This window comes from Tenrec ecaudatus, chromosome 14 (genome assembly GCF_050624435.1).
Source record: "Tenrec ecaudatus isolate mTenEca1 chromosome 14, mTenEca1.hap1, whole genome shotgun sequence".
Lineage (NCBI taxonomy): Eukaryota > Metazoa > Chordata > Mammalia > Afrosoricida > Tenrecidae > Tenrec > Tenrec ecaudatus.
Window position 1 is genome coordinate 197142 of NC_134543.1, and position 24719 is coordinate 221860.

Here is a 24719-nt window from a genome sequence, read left to right on the forward strand (position 1 = left end):
CCAACACACTTGAAAAACTACAAGAAATGGGCAAGTTTCTGGAAATACGCTACCAACCTAAGTTAAGAGAGACTAATATAGCAACCCTTAACAGACCTGTAACGGAAGAAGAAATAGATCAAATCATGAAAACAACCCCTCCCCCTAAATTTTTATTTTTAATCTAGGACCAAATGTCTTCACTAGGGAATTCTACCAAGCAGTCACGAGGACTTGATGCCAATTCTACACAAACTAATTCAGAATATAGAAAAGGCTCCCAAACTCTCAAACTTACTTTATGAAGCAAATATAACCCTGATACAAAAATCAGGAAAAGACATTACCAGAATACAAAATTACAGACCAATATCCCTTATGAAAAATTCAACAAAATTCTAGCCAATAGAATTCAACAAAACATTTTTAAAAATCCTTATCAAGAGGTATGCAAGGATTTCAATATTAGAAAAAAGCAACTAATTCACCATACAAATAAAATAACATAACCATATCAATTAATGCGGAAAAGGCATTTGACAAAACCCAACACCATTCTTCATAAAAATACTTAACAAAATAGGAATAGAAGGAAAATTCTTCAACACAGTAAAGTGAAATTCTTCAACATATATGCAAAATCAACATCCAGCATTTTGTTCAATGGGAAGAAATGGAAAGTATTCCTTCTACAAACAGGAAGCAGAAGAGGATGTCCTTTTTCACTATTCTTATTTAATTTAATACAGTCCTTAAAGTCATAGCCAGACCTATTAGACAACAAAAAGAAATCATGGCATCCTAATTGACAAAGAAGAAATAAAACTCCCTGTGCTTGCAGATAATATGGTTCTATATGTAGAAAACTTCAAAGACTCAGCAACAAAAAATCACTGCAACTAATTGAAAAATTTGGTAATGTGGTAGTCTACAAGGATCAATATACAAAAAGCAAAAGGATTCCTGTATACTAAGGAAGAGAACTCTGAAAAAGAAATTAAGAAAACAATACCAATTACAAAAACCACCCAAAAGATGAAATATTTAGGAATAAATATATTTAGAGAAACAAAAGACTTATACATAAGAAAGCTACATAACACTATAAGAAACCAAGAGATCTATATAAATGGAGTATCCCGTGTTAATTGATCCCTCACTGACATCAAATTGATTCCAACCCATGGTAACCTTAAAGAACAGGGCAGAACTGCCCGTGTAGGTTTTTGAGACTGTAACTCGTTATGGGAGTGGAAAGCATCTTTCTCCCTTGAATTGGCTGGTGATATTGAACTGCTAATCTTGCAACACATAACTCACTATGCCACTAGTGCTTTTCTGTTCATGGACAGGAAGACCTAATATTGTAAAGGCGTCAATACTACCCAAAGAAACCTATTCATACTAGTGCAATCCCAGTCCACATCTCCGCGCTATTCTCCACAGAATTGGGGACATGTATCAATAACTTTATGTGGAAAAGAAAGAAGCCCAGAATAAGTGAAATACTGCTGAAGAAGAACAAAGTGACCTCTCATGGGCTTATTACATAGTCACGGTCATTAAAACAGCCTTCCCTTGGTACAATGATAGACATGTCAGCCAGTGGGCCAGAATGAAAACCCAGAGAGAAAACTATACCCCACAGACAACTGACTTTTGAGAAAGGGACAAAACACATTAAATAGGGAAGAGTAAGTCTCTTCAACAAATGGTGCTGGAAAAATTAGCTCCCCATTTACAGAAAACATATCTCACACCCTATACAAAAATAATTAAAAATAGATTAAAGACATACATGCAAACCCTAGAACTATTAAGATCATCAGTGAAAAAATGATTGAAAAAAAATTTTTTAAAGAAAAAATATGATTGTCCATCAATCAAAGGACAGACTTAAAACCCTTAATATAAAGTTCAAACATACTAGTAAACATAACAAAAACCACTCACATAACAGAAGACAAAACAGAACTGGGAGCTTCTAAAAAATACATCGTGTGTTTCAAAAGACCTTGTCAAAAGATCAAAACAGAACTCACAGACTGGGAAAAGTTGGGGAAATTATACACGGGGGTACCCTCTTATGGATTTTTTTAGTTATGTATTAAAATTTTTTTTTTTACAAAACAATCTTATCACCTCCAAAGTACTCTCCATTACACTGAATTCATTTGTCAAATCTGCGATCCCATTCTTGGAAACATTTTTCAAATTCATCTGTTTGGATGGCTGAAAGCCCCTGCCTCACTTTTTTTCTTCACCTCTTCTACATCAAATAGCTGTTCTTTCATGTCCCTCTTCATTCACAAAAACAAAAAGAAGTCACATGGAGTGAGCTCAGGTGAGTCAGGTGTGTGGGGCAAGAGAGGCATGCTGTTTTATGCCCCAAACTGGTGCACTGAGATGGCTTTGTGAGCAGGTGCGTTGTCGTGGTGACAACACCTGTCCCCCGTCTACCACAAATCAGGCCTTTTTGGTTACACACTGTTACGCAATCTTTTCAGAACCTTTAAATAGAAAACTTGATTAGCAGTCCGACTGGTGAAATGAACTCCAAATGCACTACAAGTTGACATTTTCGTCCATTCAGTAAGTTGATGGATGTTCAGAATGAGGTTTGTCATCAGTCGACATTGCACTTTTGTGAAATGAGAAAACCACTCGTACACTTGAGTTTTTCCCATAGCACTGTCCTTGTAAACTGTGAAAATATCACAACAGTTTCTGTGGCATTTTTCCCCAAGCAGGAAACAAAATTTCATAGCAGCACACTGTGTTCTTAAATTGGCCACCACAGAAAACAAGGTTCGAGCAAAACTGCTTGAAAGACAAAATTTACTGTGACCAGAGAGAACCTTCCCAGGCAATGCTACTGGTGCCCTAACTCAGAGCTCTAGGCTCGCCCAGTGGGAAAAGTGTGCACTACAAAAGCTCCCCCACATACTTTAAATTAGCAATACCTTTTGTCATTCTCTGGTCTCATCCTTTTTTTTAAAATAGTGTCCCATTCCTTTCCCTTAGATTCAGTATCATCTTTTATCTTTTTGAGCATATTGATTCATGTATGTATACATTAATATTTTATTTTGTGAGGTGGTACTACATTTACATATTTTTCCAAACTAAAAACACTTGAAAAGCTAACAATGAAGTCTGTTCCTCAAGTTATAATCTGTCTTGTCCTTCCCCCTTAACAAGTGTCCTCCTTGGGTTTCTTTTTACCATTTCCAGTGATTATGAACTCTTCCTTTTTTCCACAGGAATTGTCATTGTGTCAAGTGCTGCCAAATGGTTCTGACTCATTGGAATTCGATGTACAACAGAACAAAATCCTGCCTGGTCCCTGTGCCATCCTCACAAACATTGCTACATTTGAGCGCGTTGTTGCGGCCACAGTGCCGACCCATCTCATTAGCGTCTTTACTTTCAGCTTTGCCAAGGATGATGTCCTTCTCTGGAGACTGGCCCTTCCTGATAGCATGTCCCAAGTACATTAGACAAAATCTCACCATTGGCTTCTAAGGCACATTCCAGTTGAACTTGCTCCAAGATAAGTTGGCTCATTCGTCTGGCATGCTGTAGGATCCCTCCAGAATGCCCCACCGCACCATCATCTCCTCCAGTCTTACCCACTGCCCAGGTCCGCATGCACGCGAGGCCATTGAAAACACCCTGGCTTGGGGCAGATGGGCCTTCATTTTCAAAGTAGCAGCTTTGCTCTTTAATACTTTAAAAGGCTCTTTTGTAGATTTGCCCAGTGTGATACATCGTGGGATTTCTTGACGGCTGCTTCATGAGCCTTCAAGCAAATGTGCACTCTTGTTTGTTTGTTGACTATGATCTTGTTGACTGGTCCAGTTGAGAGGATTTTTGCTCATTTACACTGAGTTGTAATCCATACTAAAGGCTGTAGTCTTATCTTCATCAACAACTGAGTGCTCTAAGGCTTCCTCTACTTCAGCCAGCAAGGTTGTCATCTGCGTATTGCAGGTTGTTAAAGAATCTTTGCTCAAATTCAGTATTTTCTCAGTTTATGCTGAGGTTGTTTACTAGTCTTGTAAGAATTTTTTATATTGAGTTGTGAGGTGCAGTGAATCACTTCCTATGGCCCTTCTAGCTAGTCTTTGTAACTTGCTCACCAAACAGGTGAGGGTATGCAAATGTGAGGTGTTTGTTGTCCACCAAGGGGTTGGGCAGTTTGCTAATAGTATAAACAAGCTGGATGGCACCCCTGTGGGGGGAGGGGTAGCTGTTGGGTGCCTTTGAGTCAGTTTCTACTCATGGGCACCCTACACAACACAGAACAAAACACTGCCTGGCCCTGCACCATCCTCATAACTGTGCCCATGCCTGCGTCCATCCATCGCATCAAGGCCCTTCCTCTTTTTTCACCATCCCTCTCCTTTACCAAGCATGATGTCCTTCTCTTGGGACCAGTTTCTTATGAAACATGTCTAAAGTATGTCGGATGAAGTATTGTCATCGTTGCCTCTAATAATCATGCTGGTCATACTTCTTCCAAGACAAACTTGTTTGTCCTTTTAGCAGTCCATGGCACTTTCAATATGCTTCGGCGGCAACACAATTTGAACACATTGATTCTTCTTCCGTCTTCCTTATTCAGTGTCCAGCTTCCACATGTGTATAAGGCCACTGAAAATATTCTGGCTTAGGTCAGGCTCACCTTAGTCCTCAAACACCCTTGCCTTTCAATTCTCTAAAGAGACCTGTGCTGCAGATTTAACAACGCAATGGGTCTTTTGATCTCTTGACTGCTACTTCCATGAACATTGATTGTGGATCCAAGGAGACAAAATCCTGGACAATTTCAACCTTCTCTCCATTTATCATGACGCTCCTGTTGGTCCAGCTGTGATAATTTTGGTCTTCTTTATTTTAGTTGTAATCCATACTGAACCTTCCCCCAATCCTGATGCTGCATTCTTCTTCATATAATCCAACTTCATATAATCCATCCTGTGGGGGCGGGACCAGGAAAAAAGGTACATGGAACCCTAGTGTGGGGATTGGTTAGCTTTGCCATCTGCTAGACTTAAAACGATTCAGCCCACAGGTGGGAAGGGGGTCTCACAAGCACTGCAAGAGAACAGCCAGGAGTGGAGCAGATCCTTTGAATCTGAGACCCTTGCCATGAGAGCCTCCTTCGTCCAGATGCCAGAGCCGGTGAGAAACAGCAGCAGAGGCCGTGGAACCAGGAAACTGGCAGGAGACAGAGTTGTGGACTTCCTGACACAGAGTGAGATTGTTGAGGGCCCGTGGGCAGAAGGTTTCCTGGCCAAATGGGGTACTTGTAGGCACTTGGTGGAACTTACTGATGTGGAGCTAGAACGCAGGCCCTTCAGGCCAAGGCTCACTGGTACAGTGAGATACCGCAAGAGCGAAGCATGCCTGTGGACACTGCTGAGAGGTCCTGATGGAAGAATTTTATGCTGAGTCATTTCTGATCCTGAATTGTAGCCTGTTACTTCCCTGAAAAACCCACAATCCTAAGTGCTGTCTGTGCTCTGTGTGGCCACTGCAATGAATGATCAAGCCCAGCACAGAGACAGAGCGCCACAGGTGTGGTTGGTGTCACATGGGTCTGACATCACCTCCTTGGTATCAGCTTTGGGATGGGGATCTTGACTCTCCCCCTTGAGAAGTTAGACACCACCATGATCATTTTCCCACATGCCATCCCTACTGACTGGAGAAAGATCCTGTAGAGTCACAGCCCCAAGTCTACTCTGGACATATAGGGTTGCTATGAATCAGAAGCCACTTGATGTCAGTGAGTTGGGTTTCTCAGTTTGTTTCATTTTCCAAAATGCAGAAAGCAGGCTGTTGTCTTTGATCTTCATCAGAAAGCCTTCAAGTCCTCTTCACTGTCAGCAAACATGTTTGTGTCATTTGTATACACATGCTAATGAGCCTCCTCCAGTCCCGATGCCACCTCTTCTTTCTATGACTCAATTTCTCAGACAATTTATTCAGAATACAAAGGGAGTTTGGTGAAAGGATACAAGGCTGGCACACACCTGCTGTTAAACTATGCAGGCACCCCTCGCTTTGCTGGAATGGTTGCCTTGGTTCCCTGTGAGCACAATTCAGTTCTGGAATTCCCATTCTCTGCAATGTTATCCATAGTTTGTTATGCTCCATATAGTAGAATGCCTCTTCAAATAAACAAACAAACAAAAGACACACAGGTAGACATTTTCCAGGTAATTCTCTGCTTTTATCGAAGATCCATGTGACATCAGCACTGATATCCCTTGTTCTAAGTCCTCTTCGGAATTCAAGTTGAATTTCTAGCAGTTCCCTTTAGATGTATTGCTAGAACCATTTTTTTTTTTTCAGTGATCTCCAGCAAAATTTTGTGTGATGTTAATGATATTGCTAGGTAATTTCTGCAATCTGTTGAATCCCTTTCTTTGGAATGAGCACAAATGACTCTTCTATGTGGCTGCCCCCCTCCCTTTTTTTCGGCCTAGATGAGTGCCTGCTTCCAGAATTGCATCCACTTGTTAAAACTTCTCAGTTGGTATTCCGTCAACTTTGGGAGCTTTGCTTTTCCCAATGCCTCAGTGCATTTGAACTTCTTCCTTCAGTGTCATTGGTTCTTGATCATGTTACCTCCTCAAATGGGTGAATATTGACTGGTTCTTCTTGGTGGAATAGTTGTGCATCCTCTCATCTTCTTACAGTGCTTCTGGTAATGTTCCACATTTTGAACCAGTCAGCAGAGGTAGCAGGTCCTAAACACTGCTGCGGACCTTCATTGTCCTTACTGACGATTTCTTGGCAAGCTTCCCTAATCCAGGAGAGAAGAGCCAGCCTAACCATTGTTAGCAGGTGGACAGAATTTTACAGACTTTCTGAGCTTGGACAGACTTTGACCTATGGCCATGTTTCCTACTGGTGATGCTTGGTGTCTGCAGTTGCCTTTGTCCACAAGGTTGATGAGCTCATGCAGTGCTGTCCCCAGGTGCCATTGAGTCAGCTCCCACTCATAGCAACCCGATGTGCCCAGAACGAAACACCGAGAGGTCCTGTGATGTTTAAGCTCATTGCTGCAGCCACTGTGTTGAACCGTCTTGTTGAGGGCCTTCCTCTTTTGTGCCGTCTCTCTACCTTACCAAGCCCGATAGCCTTTTCCAGAAACCGGTCTCTCCTGACAACATGTCCAAAGTATGTTAGGCAATGTCTCTCCATCTTCATTTCTAAGGAGCATTTCTTCCAAGACAGATTCATTTGCCTTTTGGTAACCTATGGTACTTTCAATATTCTTTGCCAGGACTGTAATTCAAATGCATCAATTTTTCTTTGGTCTTCCTTATACAATGTCTAACTTGCACATGCATGTGAGGTGATTGATAACACCTTTGCGTGGGTCAGGCGCATCTTAGGTTTCATGGTACATCCTGTCTTTTTTACACTTTACAGGGGTCTGGTGCAACAGGGTTACCCAGTGCAGTACTTGGTCTGGTCTCTAAACTGCTGCTTCCATGAACGTTGTTCCATGATTGTGGATCCCAGCAAGATGGAAACCATGACAGTCCTTGGCAGCCTCATGCTCGATTTCTGCATTGATGTCCTGGGTCGCTGCCAGGTCAGACAGGATACAGAACTCCCAGGCATCAAACCAGCTCTCACTAGTTGTGCCAGAAGTCCTGCCTTCCCACAGCTTTGCCCAAAGGGTGGTGGTATGCTTTTGGATGTTTGCCCACCGGGTAGGTGGAAAATGGCATCTCTGTATTCCTTCAATCTGTGTTTCTCTTACAATGAGGGAGGTGCAGCATCTTTTTGAATGAGAGACTTCCATTTCCTGCCCTCTAGAGTGCTTTCTCCTGGTCTTTGGCTCTGCCCAACAGCAGACTGCTGGCTGTGTTTGTGTTAACATTTTACAGTGAGCTGGGTGAGGGGTTACAGAGTAGGGCATCACGTTTACATTCAACAACTCATACACATTTTGTTCCATTTTTGCAATCCCCACAATATAACATCACTCACCCCACTTTCTCCCTGGTTGCCTGTTTCTGTTCCTCCTTTCCGAACCCTCTGAACATCGTCCTGGGGTCCACACTACCCTCTTGACTTCAAAGGGGTTGTTCTCAGGTAGGCCTCCCTCCAAAGTGTTACTGACTGTTCCCTTATAAACCTATTGTTTGGCTGAGTCATGGGGTGAGTGCGGTTCTACCTGATGGGTGACTTAGGGCCATAGAGTTGGGGTTTCTACCCATCTCCATCCAATCTAGCCTGGTCTCTTTTGCAATTTTTGGACCTTTCACCATGGTCCCTTCCTGAGCACTTGGTAGAGGTGGCCATGTACCAGCTAATTCTGGTCTCAGGGCCACAAAGGCTGGGGTTCTAGGGATGCACGAATCCTCTGGATTCATTATTTCCATGAATCTGTGATTTTCCTCACTCACCTTTGCTCCAGAGGAGAGACCAATCATTGTTTTTATGACCCCAGTTTCTTGAGTCCTCAGGCCCAATGACTACTTCCCTCAAGGCATCTGGTTATGGCTGAGCCGTTTCCATAGCTTTTCCCAGTGTAGTCGACCACATTTACGGGTGTACTTGCAGCAAAGGTAAATACACATTTACAAATACCCTCCGTGTATGTATACACACACTTATAACAGACAGGGGCATACTCCCACTCTCCCTCCCACGCTGGTTCAGCCGTGTGTGTGTGTGTGTGTGTCCAGATCACCACTGTTGTCTGTAGAACAGTATTGACCTCTGAGGCCATGAACTCTTCCATTCCTCTCAGTGGCTTCTGCCTCCATACCTGTTTTGTCAACCTCCCTTTTATTGTATTTATTGTCTTATTGTCTTCCCCTTCACCCAAGTTTACTCCTGTCTGCCCTCCAGCCAGTAACTTACCCCGCCCCCCACCCTAGGAAGCATCAAATAATATTTCTTTTCATGTGAAAATCTCTTAACTTTTTTTACTAGTTATTGTTAGGGGCTGTCGAGTTGGTTCCAACTCATAGTCACCCACGTCCAACAGAATGAAGTACTACCAGTCCTGGGCCATCTTCACCATGGTTTGGATGCCGGAACCCATGGGTGCAGCCACTGTGGCCGTCCAGCTCCTCGAGGGCTATGGCAGTTGCACAATTTTGTGTCAACTTAAAGATATAAAAGTGTAGAAGTGGAGTGTAGCCTGTCAATCAAGTCACAGCCTGGTGGTGCCTCTTTGTGGGTGTGACCTCTTCTTAAGGAGGGTCCTGGGACCCTCTCCTCTCTCTCTGCCTCCACCTTCATGCCTGTGAGCCAAGCTGAGACCCACACAAGCCCTGTGATGCGGCCACCACCATTGGAGACATGCAACCCTGCACCCATTGACCTGTGATCTTCTTGCATTCTACATCATTGTATGTGGCTGCATGCATCTGAAGAGGGATTTATGAACTAATATCGGACTTATTGGCCTTGATCTGGATTGGGATGTTTGCTTGATATAATATAAAGCTCTCTCTTACACATATGTGACTGTCACCAGATGTTTCTCCAGTCAACCCAGCCTAACACAAGGGCTTTCCTTTTTTCCATTGCCCTTTCACTTTACCAAATATGACGTCCTTCTCCAGGGAATGGTCTCTCCTGAAAACACATTGAGAATACGTGAGATAAAGCCTTGCCATCCTTATTTCTAAGGAGCACTCTGGCCAGACTTCCTCCGAGACAAATCTGTTTGTTTGGCAGTCCATGGAACTTTAAATATTCTTCACCAACACCATAGTTCAAATACATGATTTCCCCCAATTTGCTATATTCAATGTCGAACTTTTACATGCATACGAAGCAATTGAAAATATCATGGCTTGGGACAGGTGCACCTTAGTCCTCAAAGTAACACCTTTGCTTTTCAACACTTTACCGAGGTCTTATGCAGCAGACTGACCCCATGCAATGAACTGTTTGAGCTCTTAGACTGCTGCTTCCATGAGCATTGATCATCAATCCAAGCAAGATGAGATCCTTGACAGTAGTTGTCCCAGATAATTATCCCTTTGCGACTAGCTCAGCACAATGCCTTCCAGGCTTATCTTCCATGTGGTCTGAGGTCTTTCACAGATTTGTTATTATCCTTTAAAATTGCGATGAAATTTCACTGTGTGCATACACTGTTGTTAGTCGTTGGTCTGTGCTGTTGTCAGTTTTTGGCATGCATTGATGCTAGTTGTTGGTATGCACTGAAGTTAGTTGCTCTTGGTATGTACTATGGATAGTTTTTGGCATGCACTGTTGTTAGTGGTTGGTGTGCTTTGGTGTTCTTTGTTGGTATGTACTGTAGTTAGTTGTTGGTATTCACTGTTGATAGTTGTTGGTAGGCACTGTAGTTAAGTGTTGGTATACATGTGGTTAATTGCTGCTGGTATGCACTGTTGTTAGTTATTGGTATGTACTGTGGTTCGTGCATGGCATGCATTTTGTAGTTAGTGGTTGGCATGCACTGTTAGTGGTTGGTATGCACTATTGTTAGCTGATAGTTGCTAGTATGTACTATAGTTAGCTGCTATTGGTATGCACTGTTGTTAGTTGCTGTTCAACTGATCCCAATTGTGCAGCCCCATGTGTGCACCGAAGAGCTGCCCATAAGGTTTTCAAGGGAGGGAGGGAGCTTTTGGAAGCAGATTGCCAGGTCTGTTGATTCATTCTTCCAGCAATGGGGACTTAGGCTGTTTCCACGCTCTTAAGAGTCCTGAGATGTGGGTCTCTGTGTCTCTCTAGGATCAAGAGTCCTGTGATGTGCATTTCGCTGTGTCTCTCTAGGATCAAGAGTCCTGCGATGTGCATCTCTGTGGTTCTCTAGGATCAAGAGTCCTGTGATGTGCATCTCTGTGTCTCTCTAGGATCAAGAGTCCTGTGATGTGCATCTCTGTGGCTCTCTAGGATCAAGAGTCCTGAGATGTGCATTTCGCTGTGTCTCTCTAGGATCAAGAGTCCTGCGATGTGCGTCTCTCTGTGTCTCTCTAGGATCAAGAGTCCTGTGATGTGCATTTTTCTGTGGCTCTCTAGGATCAAGAGTCCTGCGATGTGCATCTCTGTGACTCTCTAGGATCAAGAGTCCTGTGATGCGCATCTCTGTGGCTCTCTAGGATCAAGAGTCCTGAGATGCACGTCTCTGTGGCTCTCTAGGATCGAGTCCTGCGATGTGCATTTCTCTGTGGCTCTCTAGGATGTACACCAAATTGCTGGGTCAAATGGCCTTTCCATTGTGGCTATTGGCGGAAGCACCATATCCCTCTCCACAATGCTGTGAGCTGCTTTTGACGCACTGCCACTCTACGCTCGTGAGGCAAGTCCTTTGATGACCGGGCGGCTTGAATTCTGCCCAGTTTACTGAGGACCTCGACTGCTCTGGCATGCGTTCTCCCTCAGTACACCTGTTCCGCTTTTCCCATCAGGTAATCAAAGAGCATCCTTTTTCCCCCTTGATGGCTTCTGAACTCAGAGGGTGTTTACAAGTCCCTACTCCACAGCTCTAATGATTTTGATGAAGGTTTCTTCTAATATGTTTATGGTTCCATGTTTTCACGCTCAAACCTCTGGCCCCCTGGGCTTTATCCCGGTGTTCCTCAAAAGATCTGCCTACAACTTTCTCTGTTTCTGTTGTTGTTGTTTTTAACTTTTTGTCAATCCTCTCTTCCCACCCCTGCCTTGGATTAAGAGCTTCTCGATCACTCATCAAGTTTGTGGGCATCTGCTCAGCTATTGTGCTGTTGTCCATGGACAAGGTAGCTTTAATAAGTGAAGCTCTGCAATGTGACCAAGAAGATGCCGAGGCTGGGGACATCAGGCTAACTTTGCTCAACTCATTTTCCTTATGAACTTCAGATGGTTTGCTGGGTTGACAAAGCCACCTTTCAGCATATGCATGTACGTGTTTGTGATTGCATTAACTTCATGTACTACTCTTGGGGGACATTCCCCATGCTGCCAAGCCTACCCATTCAAAGCACTGGTTCTCCTTCTAGGAGGCTCCAGACTTTTCCTCTAGGAGGTTTTGCTCTGTTCTTGTTCTGTTCTCTACCCATCAGCCAGCCTTTCCTGGCCTCCTTTCTGCTCATGGCTGGGTTTCCATAGGAAAAGGGTCTGTTTCTGAACACTGATTTTGCATTCCCCTCATCCTGAATTCTCACAGAACTGACTCTGGTTGCTTCTCAGGCTGCCCATTTCCTGGGGTGTCATCATCACCCCCTCCTGCTCAGCTTATTTCTGCCTCTCTTCTGCTCTGCCTGGCTCAGCCCAGGTTGCTACTGCGCCCTTCTCTCTCTTTCATGTGCCTTTCACTCACTGAACTCACTGCTATCTGGCCTGTTCTGACTCACAGCGACCTCATAGGACAGAGCAGATCTGCCCTCGTGGGTTTCTGAGGCTGTCAGTCTTTATGGGAACAGAAAGCTTCATCTTTCTTCCACAGAGCAACTGGTGGGTTTGAACTGCTGACCTTGAGGTTGGCAGTCCAACTCATACCCTCCCGTGACACCAGGGGTCTCCATCTTGACAGCTGAGCAGATTGGGGCTCAGGAGCTGAGAGGGGAGGTTCTCTGCCCTGTCACCTCTCCATCCTGAGGGTCTCTGCCTTTCGGAAGCCCCCAGTGGTCACTTCATGCTCTTGATCCACTGGGCAAGCTAAACACCTGTCTTGGTCACTTCAGACGTTCCATGGAGTCTCCTTCTGCAATTCCTCCCTGGACCTCAGGCCTCCATCCAAGGTGGCCTCTTTGTGTGCAGAATTTGGCTCTAGGGGCAGGCTCGGGACATGAGATGAACAAAACAGGTGACCACAGTGCTGGTAGGGCCCAGATGGAGACAGGTGCAGACGAAAGGAATAAGGGGCTCTGGACCAGCACTGGCAAGAATTTAGGGGAGAACACTGCATGCCACAGGCATGCTGAGGGAGAAGCATGGCTGGCAGGGGCAGCCCTTTGGATAAAGTCAGAGAGAGGGCAGCCCAGTGGGTCCCTGGGTCACAGTCAGTGGTGGCATCTCCCCCAGGGCTTAGGACAGTGGAGGGAGGAAGCAGGCGTTAACAACATTGTCTCAACAGGGGTCTGACACCAGTAGTGGTAGGCTGACTCTGTCCCTCACAACAGAAACTAAGGCGTCAGCAGAGATACACCTGGGCCTTTGCCCACTCTGTCCAGGCCAGTTCATGTTCAAAGCCCTCCTCAGCTGCCTGATCTCCTGTCCTGGCCTTGCCTACCAGGCTGCTACCCACCACAGCACAGGTGACCACCGCGTCCTCCTCACTCTCTTCTTCCTCCTGAGAGCCATCAGCACAACCACCTGGTGTGTCCACACCTGTCCTGAGGGTCTGTCCCTGTCATGTGGTGCCCTCTGCTGCCTTTTGGGCACCTTGGGCCCAGGAGACCAAACGAGTGGCCTGTGTGACTGATTCTGGGGCCCTCCTCCTCCTTGCCCCTCAACACAGTCTGACACCCACAAACCACCCAGCACCAGCGAAGCCCTCAGTGGGCTACAAGAGGCCTCTCTGCACAGCCAGTTCCCAGAGTGCCTACTGGGTGTAGGGAGTGGGTGGGCTTACCCAGTCCTGAGTCTGCAGGCCTTGCTGGGTGCTGCTCTGCATGCCAGGGGGGCTCCAGGCTGCCATAGGCCCACCCTGAGGGGAGGGCTGCCTGTGCTGGGGTGGGCTCAGGGTTTCTGGCTCCCTTCGCAGGGAGCCCTTCTGTAAGTGCTTTCTGCTGTCCATCTTCAGCCCTGGTAGGCTATTGGTCTGCACCTCCGGGGCTCTGGAGGAAAGACAAGGGCTGGGTGGGGCAGGTCCCAGGCAGGTGGAGAGCCAGCTGTGCACCCTGGACAGATGTGGCCAGGAGTCTGGAGGCCACTCTCTCTACAGAGGCCCAATCCACTGTGATGCAGTCCCCTGACCACTAGGGCATGGCTGCCACCGCCCCAGCCCCTTTCCCCCAGGGACCTCCAGCCACGCAGCCTTCTGTTCTTGTTCCAACAGCCACTCAACCTCCGTCTATGCTTTGGCCCTCAGTCGAAATTTATCCAGTGTTAAGTCTGGGCACCTCTTTGGGTGGGTTCCCCAGGGCCTTGCCTTGGCGAGGTGCAGTGGGTTCGGGAAGGCAGGAGGAATGAGTGAGGGCCAGCTGGGGGCTAGGATTCCGAGGGCCCCGGCCCTCCAGACCCTCCGGCTATGACGCTCACCTGTGTCCCGCCCAGGCCACACCCCAAGGCGGGGCTCCGGACCGCCGCGGGAGAAGAGGCTGTGCTGGACCCTGCCGCACCTCCGCAGGGAGTGCGCCCTGCCTGGCGGGGGTCCGCTGCGGGGTCCCTTGGGGAGCAGGGGCTCACCAGGGTGCCCCCAGAGTGCCTCGCAGGGACAGAAGGGGCACAGGGTGGAGGATCAGAAATGGGACCATCGCAGGTCGGAGGGTACTCGGGGTCAGGGGTAGTGGGCCGCTGCGGGTCGTCAGGGGTGGAGGGCCGCTGCGGGTCGTCAGGAGTGGAGGGCCGCTGCGGGTCAGGGGACTCAGGGGGAGGCGGGGATTCACTGAGGGTTGGGACAATCTTCAGGAGGATGTGGGGATCCAATTCACTCTGGGTGCGCCAGTTAGAGGAACGGGGGACCCCTGCCGTTTTGGAGAGGTCAGTGGGGGTAGGTTGGAGGTCCGCTATGGCCCGGGTGGGCCGCGGGGAGGAATGGGGGTCCACTGCGGCTTCTGGGAGGGGTCAGTGGGGTAGGGATGGGGAGTCCACTTGGGACTGTGGGGTGGGTCAAAGTGGGGGGATGGGGTGGAAGGCCCACAACGGTATGGGCAGGCTCCGCCCATCCCTCCCACTTCCGGCCCGTTCCGCGCCTGCGCTCTGGTTCCCCGCCCGCCCCCTGGTCTCTGCCCCATTGTCTTGTCCCCTAGACCACGCGGCGGCGGCACAGGAACCACAGAGCAGCTGGGCAAGGGTCCTGGGGGTGACCCCCCCCAGGTTTATTAGTGTCTGCATCAGCACCTTAAAATAGTCCACATGGTCACAGACGAGACAGATTAGTCTGTTCCCCAAACGGTTATTTACATTAATCCTGTTTTCCATTAAAAAAGCAAAAGAAAAACTAGCGACACGTACAACTAGAAAGAAACCCAACAGCGCACGCTGGGCAGGGCAGGGTCTCGAAGGGCGGCGGGGAGCGAGAGCTGCATGGGCAAGACCAGGCTGCCCTCCTGGCCAGCCACTGGGCGCTGCCCATGGCCCACTGCCCACGGCGCGGGCCCGCCCGCCTGCAGCCCCCACCCCTCCGTGCACCGGGCTCAGTCATCACAGGTGGAATTTGGTTCGACGTTGGCTTTCTTTAGGGAAAAAGTGCGTTCGGTGTCTCCTCAGAATAGCTCCATGAGGTAGGCAGGGGAAGTGCGACCACCCCTTTTGACGGGTGGGAAACTGAGGCACAGAGGGGTGAGTCTGAGGCCTTGCAGCCTGTCTGCACATCCCTCTCCCCACTCCCAGCACAGAGCGTGGTGCGCCAGCAGGGAGAGGGCATGCGGAAGGAAGCCCCAGAGGTGGGACAAGGGGGTATCCTGCCTCTCCTGTTTCCAGAGCATGGCCTGGGGGCAGTCACCGACTGAGCAGTAAACGGAGTCCATGTAGTTAAGGGGTCCAGAGACAGTGAGTCCCATGCCACCCCACACCCGCACCCTGAACAGGCTTTCCCAGCCACTCCCTGGGGAGTCAGGTTATGTTTCAGCCAGGCAGAGCTTTTGTTGGGAAGGTCCCGTGGCCACAGGTGCTGAGGTTTGGCCTACCAACATGGATGCCATGCACAGTCCCTCAGGTGGATGCCAGCTGGGAGGGTGAGCCTTCAGGGCCTGCTACTTGAGAACTCCACCCACTGTGCCTCACACACCTGGAGCAGGCAGGTGAGGAGGGGTCACAGGTAAGGAGGCTTCTCTCCATGGAGGTGGGGTGGGGAGACGACCCTGGGTGCTGGCTGAGGGGTTGGCACTGTTTCCTGGCACTCTTATCAGTGGCTTTCCATCTTAGAAGCCAGCTGAGCCTGCCATGTTCAGGGGACCAGGGGCAGGGTAGGAAGGTGGAGGGCTATCCCAGGAAGCCTGAGGGCTGCACTCCGGCCCCAGAAGGCTGGCACGTCCAGTCAGACCGGCCCAAGTCTTCACAGATCATATGATTCTTCTGCATTGAGACATTCCCCTGGCACCAGCCCCACGTTCACCATGCTCCTAATTCTCAGTGCAGACGCCTGGGAAGTCCTGTGCTGACAGCTGGCATAGAGGGTGGCAGGGTGTGGTGGGAAGAGCCAGCAAAGAGGGAGCAAGCCCCAGGTGACCACAGGGTAGCACCTGGGACACTAATGGGGGTTACGGAGGCCTTGCCCACGGACCAACGCCTTGTGGCTGCTGAATCAGGCCCTGGGTGGGCGTGCCAAGACAGCAGTGTTTCTCCAGAGCAGTCCAGAGTGCAGGGAGATCTTTAGGGGTCCCATGGAAGGAAGCGGAGTACAGGAGAAGGGACAGCTTGCTGGTTCCACCCTGCCCCTGGCCGCTGGGTTTCAGAAGAGCAACCTCTGTTTGGCAGCTACATTGTAACATGTATTTAAAAGCATTAAAAATACCTGCGACTACAAAACCCACTGCCTCACTGGGTTGGAGTTTACTGGGGTTCACCGGTGGGTGGCCCTCGGGGGTGGTCTGGATAAAAGGGGAGCAGGTGGGCAGGGTACAGGGCTAGGTGTGATACCCTTGCTGTTCTATCTCAGCCTTCACCTGGCTCAGGACACTCCATTCCCTAGCTATGACCCTCAGCTTTTTGGCTACCTGTGCAGAGGTTGGGCCCTCACCTGTGTGGACAGGTAGGCTCTCCCCTGGGAAGGCAGGCAGCTGCCCTCCTGCATTCTGGCTACCTGAGAAAGCAGAGGCTTGTTTCATGAAGAATGCAAAGGCAGGAATCCTTTCTGTGTGGGGGGCCTTGGCAGGAGCTCCAGACAACCAAAGCCACCTCACCTGGCTTGCCAAGCTCAACAGTGTCCCCTCACACCTCCAGTCCCTCCCTTCCCCAAGCCCCGAACATTCTGGTTAATAAGCAGAGTAGTACTCAGCTCCCCGTGCGTGGGGCTGTTAGTCTCCACAGTGCGAGTGCATTTGGCTGAAGCCCCTCTGTTTAAGCGCCTGTCTCTGTGGGAACCGCAGCGTTAACAGCAGCAGGGCGCCTGGTGTGGTCTGGCCGGGCAGGGTGCGATCTCTGGGGGCTTCCACGGCTCCATCCTCAGGGCCGCTGGAGCTAGAAGGCAGGCTTGGAGTGTCCAAAGATGCAGATGGGGAAGTGCTTGACATGGGACGACCACTGGGCTGCCAGCTGGAAGAACTTGACATCATTCCACTCCACCCCGTCGATAAGGACTGTGGACAGAGCAGGCCACCTGAGTCAATGGGCTGGGCGGCTGGCCACCCTGGGCAGTGCTGGGTCCCTGGGGACAGGGCCCATCCACCTGCCTGGTGCCCTCCCAGCATCCACACCCACGATGGACAGTCTCGCTGCTCTGGGGACCGCTCTGGGACTGATGGCTGAGGAGGAAGGGCGGTGACCCCTTCCAAGGCAACCCATTGCCTTCTGGAAGCGCAGTTTGAAATCTTCCAGCCAGTTTTATGAAAAGGCAGAGGGGTGGAGAAAGTCTCGGAATTTGAAAAGTGAGTACTTTATAATAAAAATGTGTATAAAGCTACAGAACTACCTTGCATAGTGAAGTGAACATTTTCTTCTGGCTAATTAAGAAAAATGCCGTCTCATTGTTTGTTCTGATCCAATTTTCCCCTTTGGTCCATAGCATCAAAGGACTTTCTGTTCTGGTGCTCCGTGGCAGTCACTTTCTCACTGACCATCACCCACCTTGAGCCCCACCTTTTCCTTGGCCCCATCCTCTCCTCTAGAGCCCGCTCCTTCAGCCCCGCCCTCCAAGTCCCACCCCGTTGGCCCCACCCTTCCAGAACGCCTCTCCCCGCCCCTGCCGACCCCGCCCCTCACCGCGCAGCATGTTCTGCTGGTGCTTGGCGGTGCAGATCAGGCGGCTGATGCCCTCGATGCACTGGCTCTTGGACTCCACGTCCTTGTCCTTGGTTTTCTTGGGCAGGAACATCACTGGGAAGGAAGGGGCCAGGCTGTGTCCTGTCGTCCGCAGGGCAGCTTGCCAGTGGACACCACCGCCCCCCTGCCCACAGGCTGGCAGCCCCGCCCCCTCCTCACCCTTCTTGTTCTTCTCCTTGGTGACCACGGTCATGGACATGGTGGGTGTGGTTGTAGCCTCGCTGCCGCCAGGCAGCCTGCTGACCTGGAGGGACCGGAAAGTGCACTTGAGCGTGTTTTTGGCGGTGGGCAGGTCCCTCTTCTCGGCGTCTCGCTTCCTCTCAGCCGCTGGCGCTGCGATCCAGTAATCCACCTGCAGTCCCATGAGCTCCGCGCCGACGCCCTGGCTGCAGAAGGGGGGCTGTTTCACACCCACCTGTGTGGCCAGCAAGGAGCCTGGCGAGGGGCTATCGTGGCCTGACAGTCACTCCTGCCTGCTGTCTCCGTCCCCCGTGGTGCTGGCCAGTAGCCACAAGACCCTTGATTATGCACCTGTGGCCCACCTAAGCAAGGCCTCTGTGGTTGCCCAGGTGCAGGTGCAGGGCCATCCTAGGAGGGGAAGATTTCTCCCTGAACCCCACATCCCGGCAGTGACTGCTGCTCACCTGGCCCCACCCAGGGCTTGGCCTCCGCCCAGCATCACAAACTTCCCAACGGGGCCAGCACTTGGGGAGTGGGCTGCAGGTGTGTAGTGGGGCTGAAAGCACCCCAATTACCTGGGGGAAGACAGGCCTCCGCTCACAGCAGGGGATGAGGGCGGAGTGGGCGAGGCCTCCTTGGCAGCCGGAGACATGGACGGCGGGGTTGAAGAGAGCACGCTGGAGCCAGACGGGGCTGCTGCGTCGTCTGAGTCACCTTGGGAGAGACATTCGGAGCGGAGGTGGGTCCCTCCCTGCTTCTCAGACTTGGGGGCCAGTGCTGGGCATGGAGGTGGGTGCCCATGGTCCTCCAGGGGCAGTGAGCAAGAGTGTGCTATAGACCGGCCTGGGTGTGGAGGTGCCTTACCTGATGTGGTGGAGGACGGCTCCACAATGCCAACCTTGACAACCTAGAAAGACACATGGCTGGCTATGTGGAGGGGCTACGGTCCCTCCTCCAGGGAGCCGTCAAGGACAGGCCATGGCCCTGCCCACGAATCGCTGGGTTGTGCAAACAGCCTCTAACTGAAAGGCCGGGTTCACGTCCACCCAGAAGTGTCGCCAAAGAACAGCCAGGGCATCTACTTCTGAAGGCCAGGGGTAACGGCCCTACTCTGCCCCCGTGAGTTCCAAGAGCCAGCCCTGACCTGAGCACCTGCCATGGTGATTTTCACTGGGCATAGGTGCTGACCAACCGGTTGTGGCTGCAGGCCAGTACCCAATCCACTGGCTGGGCTCTCAAGAGCTGGGTTGCTGGCCCAGAATAGCTAAGCCATGGGCCCCGACACCCAAGACAGCTAAGCAATGGGCCCCAAGACCCAGGATAGCTAAGCAATGGGCCCCAAGACCCAGGACAGCTAAGCAATGGGCCCTACAGCCGGAGGCAGCCCTATGCAAACAGGGTCTGTCCCGTCTCGACGGTCAGCTCCCACAACACTCTGGGCTGGCCCTGCTCAACCATGAAGACCAGCACTGCATGATGGAAGATTTCAAAACGTGGCTTCAGCTCAATCTGTGAAGAGAGTTCTGGGATAGAGGCCACTGACTCAGAAGGCAGCCTGCAGGTAAGCTGCAGCATCATCTGACAGGCAAAAAGCTGAGGCTGTGCCAAAAGGCTCACCTGACCAAGGGGAGCTCACAACAACAAAGGGGTACTCACCCCAACAAAGGGGATGAACTTCTGGGAGGACTCTTCATCAGGGCTAAGAGGAAGGAGACACACAGTGAGGGCTCTCGTGTGGTAGGTGCTGAGCAAGAGGCTGGCAGGCAGAAAGGTGGGCACTGCCTCCTACACCTCTGCCAGGTGCACCCCCTGCCCACTCTCCGCATGGTGGGCCCTGGCCTATACCCACCTTCCCTGGGAGAGACCAGGAGGGGTAAGGCCTGCCTGCCCTATGGTCAGAGCAGCTAGGGAGTGGCAGGGCAGAGAAGGCACCCGCAGGGACTCGTTCTCCAGGCTAAGGTGCCACCTGGCAACAGTGCCCCCTGCTGCCCTCAGCTGGCCCCACCAGGTGTAGGATCACAGCATCCTCCTCAGACAATGTTCTGGGCCTTCTTGACTGTGCCCCAATGAGGACACCTGTCTGTGCTGGCTTGCACACCCTGCCTTGATGACCATGCTGCAAGGTGGGGGAAGGGGGTCCTCAGCATGGGAGACCCCAGCTCTGAGGAGCCAGCAGGCCTAAGGCGCAGGCTTCCTAGATTTGTGGGCCACTGCCCTGAAACTGGGGTCACCCAGGCCTTTTACCTATAGCGTGAGCCCACCTTGGGCTCTGACACAGACTTGGTGCAATGAAGGGAGGTGGTTATCTTGCCCCGACCTCTGCCTGAGCCTGGCTGCGCCTGGCCACCGGTGCACACCCACCCTGTTCCACGCTGGCAGCCAAGGCTAAGATTATTGCTGCTGTCCACACCACAATGCGACCAGCTCTTGCCAGCTCCCAGAGCCAAATCCAAGGGTCGCAAGCCTTACATGGTGTTGGTCATGGCAGGGGCAAGCCATGGAGTGATTACAGACAACCTGTGTGGGCCCCAGCACTGCCTTGGGGTTAACATTCAGCATCAGAGACTACTAGGCCCAAAGATGATGCCCAGGAGAAGCAGCCAGTCTGGGAAAGGTCTGTCCCTGGGCACCGTTCATAGAGACCCCTCACCTGTGTGCTCATGCCTGGCAGGTGAGTCCCGCCCCGGGAACCATCTCTCTCAGCAGGTACTTCAGGGCTGTGAAGGCTCCAGGGAGCTGCCCAGACCCTCAATGAGCTCCCTGGCCCTGCCAGGCATGTGTCCCAGTCCAAGAGACTTCCCAGGTCTCTGCCCACCAAACCCACCCAGGCCCCACGAGGACGGCGGCCCCATGCTTGCCGTGCACACTGGGTTGAGAGGCACAGTCACAGCGCGGACGCCAAGCTCCCGGGCCATGCAGACAGCACCCACTCAGCCGCACGTGGCCTGATAGCAGAGACACCAGGAGACCAGGGCTGAGACACAGGGGCTACCATGCTGTCTTCTCCGCTGTGGCCCAGCTGCTGGGGAGGGACCCTAATCTGACCTTGAGCCTGCCCAGGTCTTTCCTGTGACACTTGCTGGTCAGGAAGGGCACTTGCCCCTGGGTAGTGTCACCACTGTCACACGGAGGTAGGGAGCCCGTCCACCGACGGAGACAGCAGCAGGGAGGCGGGGCCTATTGGGGCCTGGGCTGCTCAGGCATGCTGCAGCCCACCTCATGCCAGGCTGGGCACCGGGCTGGTCTTCCTCTGCCCACAGGTCTTGTTTAGCAGAGGTGGGTGGGGCACTCAGCCCCCTTCCCATGGGGTGCCCATCAAGTGATGAGACAAAGGGAGGAGGCTCCCCAGGCAGGCTCTGCACAAAACTATTCTGCTCCCTGCTGCCTCCAGGGCACAGCCACTGGTGGGCAAGACCCTCAATGAGCTATGTGGCTCTGCCTGGTCCGTGTCCCTGCAGAGACTGACCAGGAGCAGGCTGCCCAGGCACCAGCGCATTTAGACACCATGAGTTCACCAAATGGACTCAAACTCCAAAGTTGGGGACCCTGCACATCCCCATTAGGGGCTCTTGACAGCAGGTGGGCAGCCTGCCCCCTGAACGCCAAGGCTGGGGACTCTGTACACCCCCAACTGGGGCACCAGGATGGGCAAGGACCAAGGTGGGTTCCTGGACTGCAGGTGGGCAGCCTTCAGGGGGTGTGGTATGAAGCTAGGCTGGTGTCCACCTGCATCCCCGCCTACTGACATTGCTAAACAAGCCGAGACCAGCCCGGGGCAGACATGTGGCAGAGGGACAAGGTGGGGCCCGGGGACACTGGTACCTCAGGGTGAAATCAAAGTGGAGGTTCCTTTTCCTTGTGAGAAAGCCACCAGGAGAGAAGACGCAGACTGTTAGTGGGCCCACAGGGTAGGTGGCCCCCAAGGGGAGCGGTGAGCCTGGGGGCACAGGCTCTGCCAGCCCCCCACTTGCTTACACACAGGGCAGGGCTGCTCCTGAAGCGAGGCCCTGAGATCTCGGGCACAGGGAACCCAGGGGCCACATGCCCCCACAGGCAAAGGCAGATCACCCCTCTAGCTGACCACACAGTCTACGGATCCCCTGAGAGCCTGCAGCCCGACTGTCCTGATGTGCCTGCTGTGGGCAGCAGCCTGCCAAGCTGGCCTGGTCCTGAGGGCCTGCCCACCCGGAGGAACGCTCACCACTGGCCTGAGTCCAGGTGAGCCCATGCTACAGATCGGAGGAGCTGGCCAGCCCCCCAGGAGGGCCGGACCTGCACAACAGACGGGGCTCAGGGGTTGCTCAGCTGAGCCACTGCATGAAGTGGTACCCCGACAGGTCGGTGACACCCTGGGCCTGGGCCTGGCTCTGCCGGCTCAGCAGCCTGAACAGCCTTACCTCTTCTGCCGGTAGGTCAGCATGGCCTCCGCAATGGGCAGCTGATGGGCACAGTTGGCCCCGGCGATGTACTGCGTGACACGAGACACGATGTCCGGGGTTTCCTGCACTGCGGAAGGAAGGGCATGGGGCTGTTGGCTATGCCGGGGGTGGCTTTAGGGGAGGTGGGGGCCTGGGGTGGTGGGCCAGAGAGAACAGGGGATGAGGAGGGGAAACCCAGCTAGGGTTGGGGCACATGAGGGGTCATGCAGGGAGTGGCTGGTACGGGGGAGAGGTGAAGGGTGCAAAAGGGGGACGCTGGTTGGGTGGGAGGCAAGGAGGTACACAGGGCAGATGGGCTGGGGCTGGGTTGGAGGTGGGGGTGCATTGAGGGGGACATAGGCCGGGGGGTGCATGTCTCACCTGCACCGTGGCTCTCCAGCTTGTTGAAGAGATCGCTCCAGGCCAGGTCCTGGAAGAAGTTGTTGTAGCGGTAGTCCACGGAGCCCAGGTAGCGAGCCACGGGGTGGGAGCCTGTGGCCAGGGGACATGGGAGTATCACTGGTGGGGCCTTTCCCAACTCACAGGGACCTCTGCTGCCCCCAGGGGGACGGCACGAGCGGGAGGGTGGTGCCTGGCCAAAGGCACTTGGTTCTGAGTGCGGAGTCTCGGCTGGGACCCAGACCCACTGCGCTCTTGTGGAAACGTGTCGCTGTCACGCATGTAACCTTACTGGCGACCCATAACTTGGTGACCTGGCTAGGGAAAGCGGCCCCTGCTCCGCATGTCTAAAATCGGTGTCACTGCGTCCCAAGAGCCACTTTCTGACTTAGAAAGAGGAAACCAGCTGGGACCCCTGGGCGCTCTCTGACTCGGGCTCTGGAGAACCAACCAGCTTTCCCCAGGTCCTGTCACAGGGCACCCTTCCCTCGGCCCCCAACCCACTCACCCAGAGGGATGACCAGGAAGCGCATGTAGCCCAGCCAGTCGGGGGTCTTGTGGGACAGTTGCTCTACAAAGAGCCGCAGGACGGCGCTGAGGTACTGCTGCGCCCCGGCAACTGCGATCTTCACCGGGGCTGGGGGCTGGGAGTTGCAGTTGCAGCTGCGTCCGTCCATGGCGGCACCGAGAAAGGGGCAGGGGCCTTACCACAGGTCTCTGGGCTTCTGTCCTGCAGCCCCCCCCGGGCCCACCTGCCGCCCCCACCACATGGTACATCACACTCTGGAGACCCTGGAACTGCCCCACACTGGGCTCCTTCTGTACAGCCCACCCCCCTCTGCATAGGGCTCCTCTCTGCACAGGGCGCCCCCTCTGCACAAGGCTCCCCCCAACAGGGCCTGCCCATCTCCAGGTGTTCTCTCTCCAGGCCCCTTTGCCGAGAAGTCTCTGAGGGGCCAGTCCTTGGGGCCTGCGGGACTCACTATCTTTGTATCCGAGAGACAATGGTGCTGAAGGCAGCCTGGACATCGGCCGAGGAGCAGGTGCAGACCACAGGCAGAGTGTGCCGCTGCAGCATGTCTGAGAGGAGCTGGGGGTGGGGCTGATGGTCAGCTGACATGAAGCCACAGCCCACATCCGTACGCCCTAGGCCGCTCTCCTCCCCGGGGACGGGGCTGGGGCTCCCAGCCTCCTCAGGTGGTGGGTTTAGAGCCTCCCCTCACCCCCCCACCCCCTTTGCCAGAGGAGGACACGGCTCCAGCATACCTGGCCCTGCCAGTCCGAGGTGTTGACCAGGATGATGTTCTCTGGAAGCCGGTCATCAGAGATGAGGATGTGGTTGAGCTGGTCATACACGGTCTTCCTGGGGATCTGGGGCCACATATGCACGCACCTCCACACGTCACAGCCTTGCCCCGCCTGTGCCCGCCCCCTCCAGGCAAACCCCCCCCCCCCACCTGCAGCTGGCTCCACCTGTGCCCACCCCTGTCAGGCCCTTCCTTCTCCCCACCTGCAGCTGGCTCCTGGTGTCTGGGCAGCGCTCGTTGTCCAGGCTGTTGGCCCGCTCACTCTGTGGCCGGGCTGGCTGCCGCTCCTTCAGTGACGTGCTTCGGCCTCGGCGGCCAGCCTGCTTCCCCTCAGACCTGTGCAGGAACAGGATGA

General features: G+C 52.5%; 2 protein-coding genes across 6 annotated transcripts in view; both read right to left on the reverse strand.

Annotated features, from left to right (window-relative positions):
* TEX22 (testis expressed 22) overlaps nt 1-14748 on the reverse strand; it is a 34188-nt gene extending 19440 nt beyond the window's left edge. The window contains exons 1-2 of the mRNA XM_075531419.1: nt 14179-14748; nt 13550-13754 (exon numbers count right to left, since the gene is read on the reverse strand). Coding sequence (XP_075387534.1) covers nt 13550-13714 — 165 coding nt within the window. The 5' untranslated portion in view covers nt 13715-13754; nt 14179-14748. The remainder of the gene's footprint in view (nt 1-13549; nt 13755-14178) is intronic.
* Nucleotides 14749-14928: 180 nt separating this feature from the next.
* PACS2 (phosphofurin acidic cluster sorting protein 2) overlaps nt 14929-24719 on the reverse strand; it is a 54024-nt gene continuing 44233 nt past the window's right edge. For 4 of the 5 annotated variants that reach the window (XM_075530561.1, XM_075530560.1, XM_075530559.1 and 1 more), the window contains exons 13-24: nt 24568-24700; nt 24324-24428; nt 24041-24147; nt 23566-23720; nt 23040-23150; nt 22638-22746; nt 19897-19939; nt 19105-19147; nt 18816-18954; nt 18220-18446; nt 18001-18114; nt 14929-17378 (exon numbers count right to left, since the gene is read on the reverse strand). In XM_075530561.1, coding sequence (XP_075386676.1) covers nt 17260-17378; nt 18001-18114; nt 18220-18446; nt 18816-18954; nt 19105-19147; nt 19897-19939; nt 22638-22746; nt 23040-23150; nt 23566-23720; nt 24041-24147; nt 24324-24428; nt 24568-24700 — 1405 coding nt within the window. In that variant the 3' untranslated portion in view covers nt 14929-17259. Of the gene's footprint in view, nt 17379-18000; nt 18115-18219; nt 18447-18815; nt 18955-19104; nt 19148-19896; nt 19940-22637; nt 22747-23039; nt 23151-23565; nt 23721-24040; nt 24148-24323; nt 24429-24567; nt 24701-24719 lie in introns of those variants that run through there. The other variant, XM_075530562.1, reaches the window with a different exon arrangement.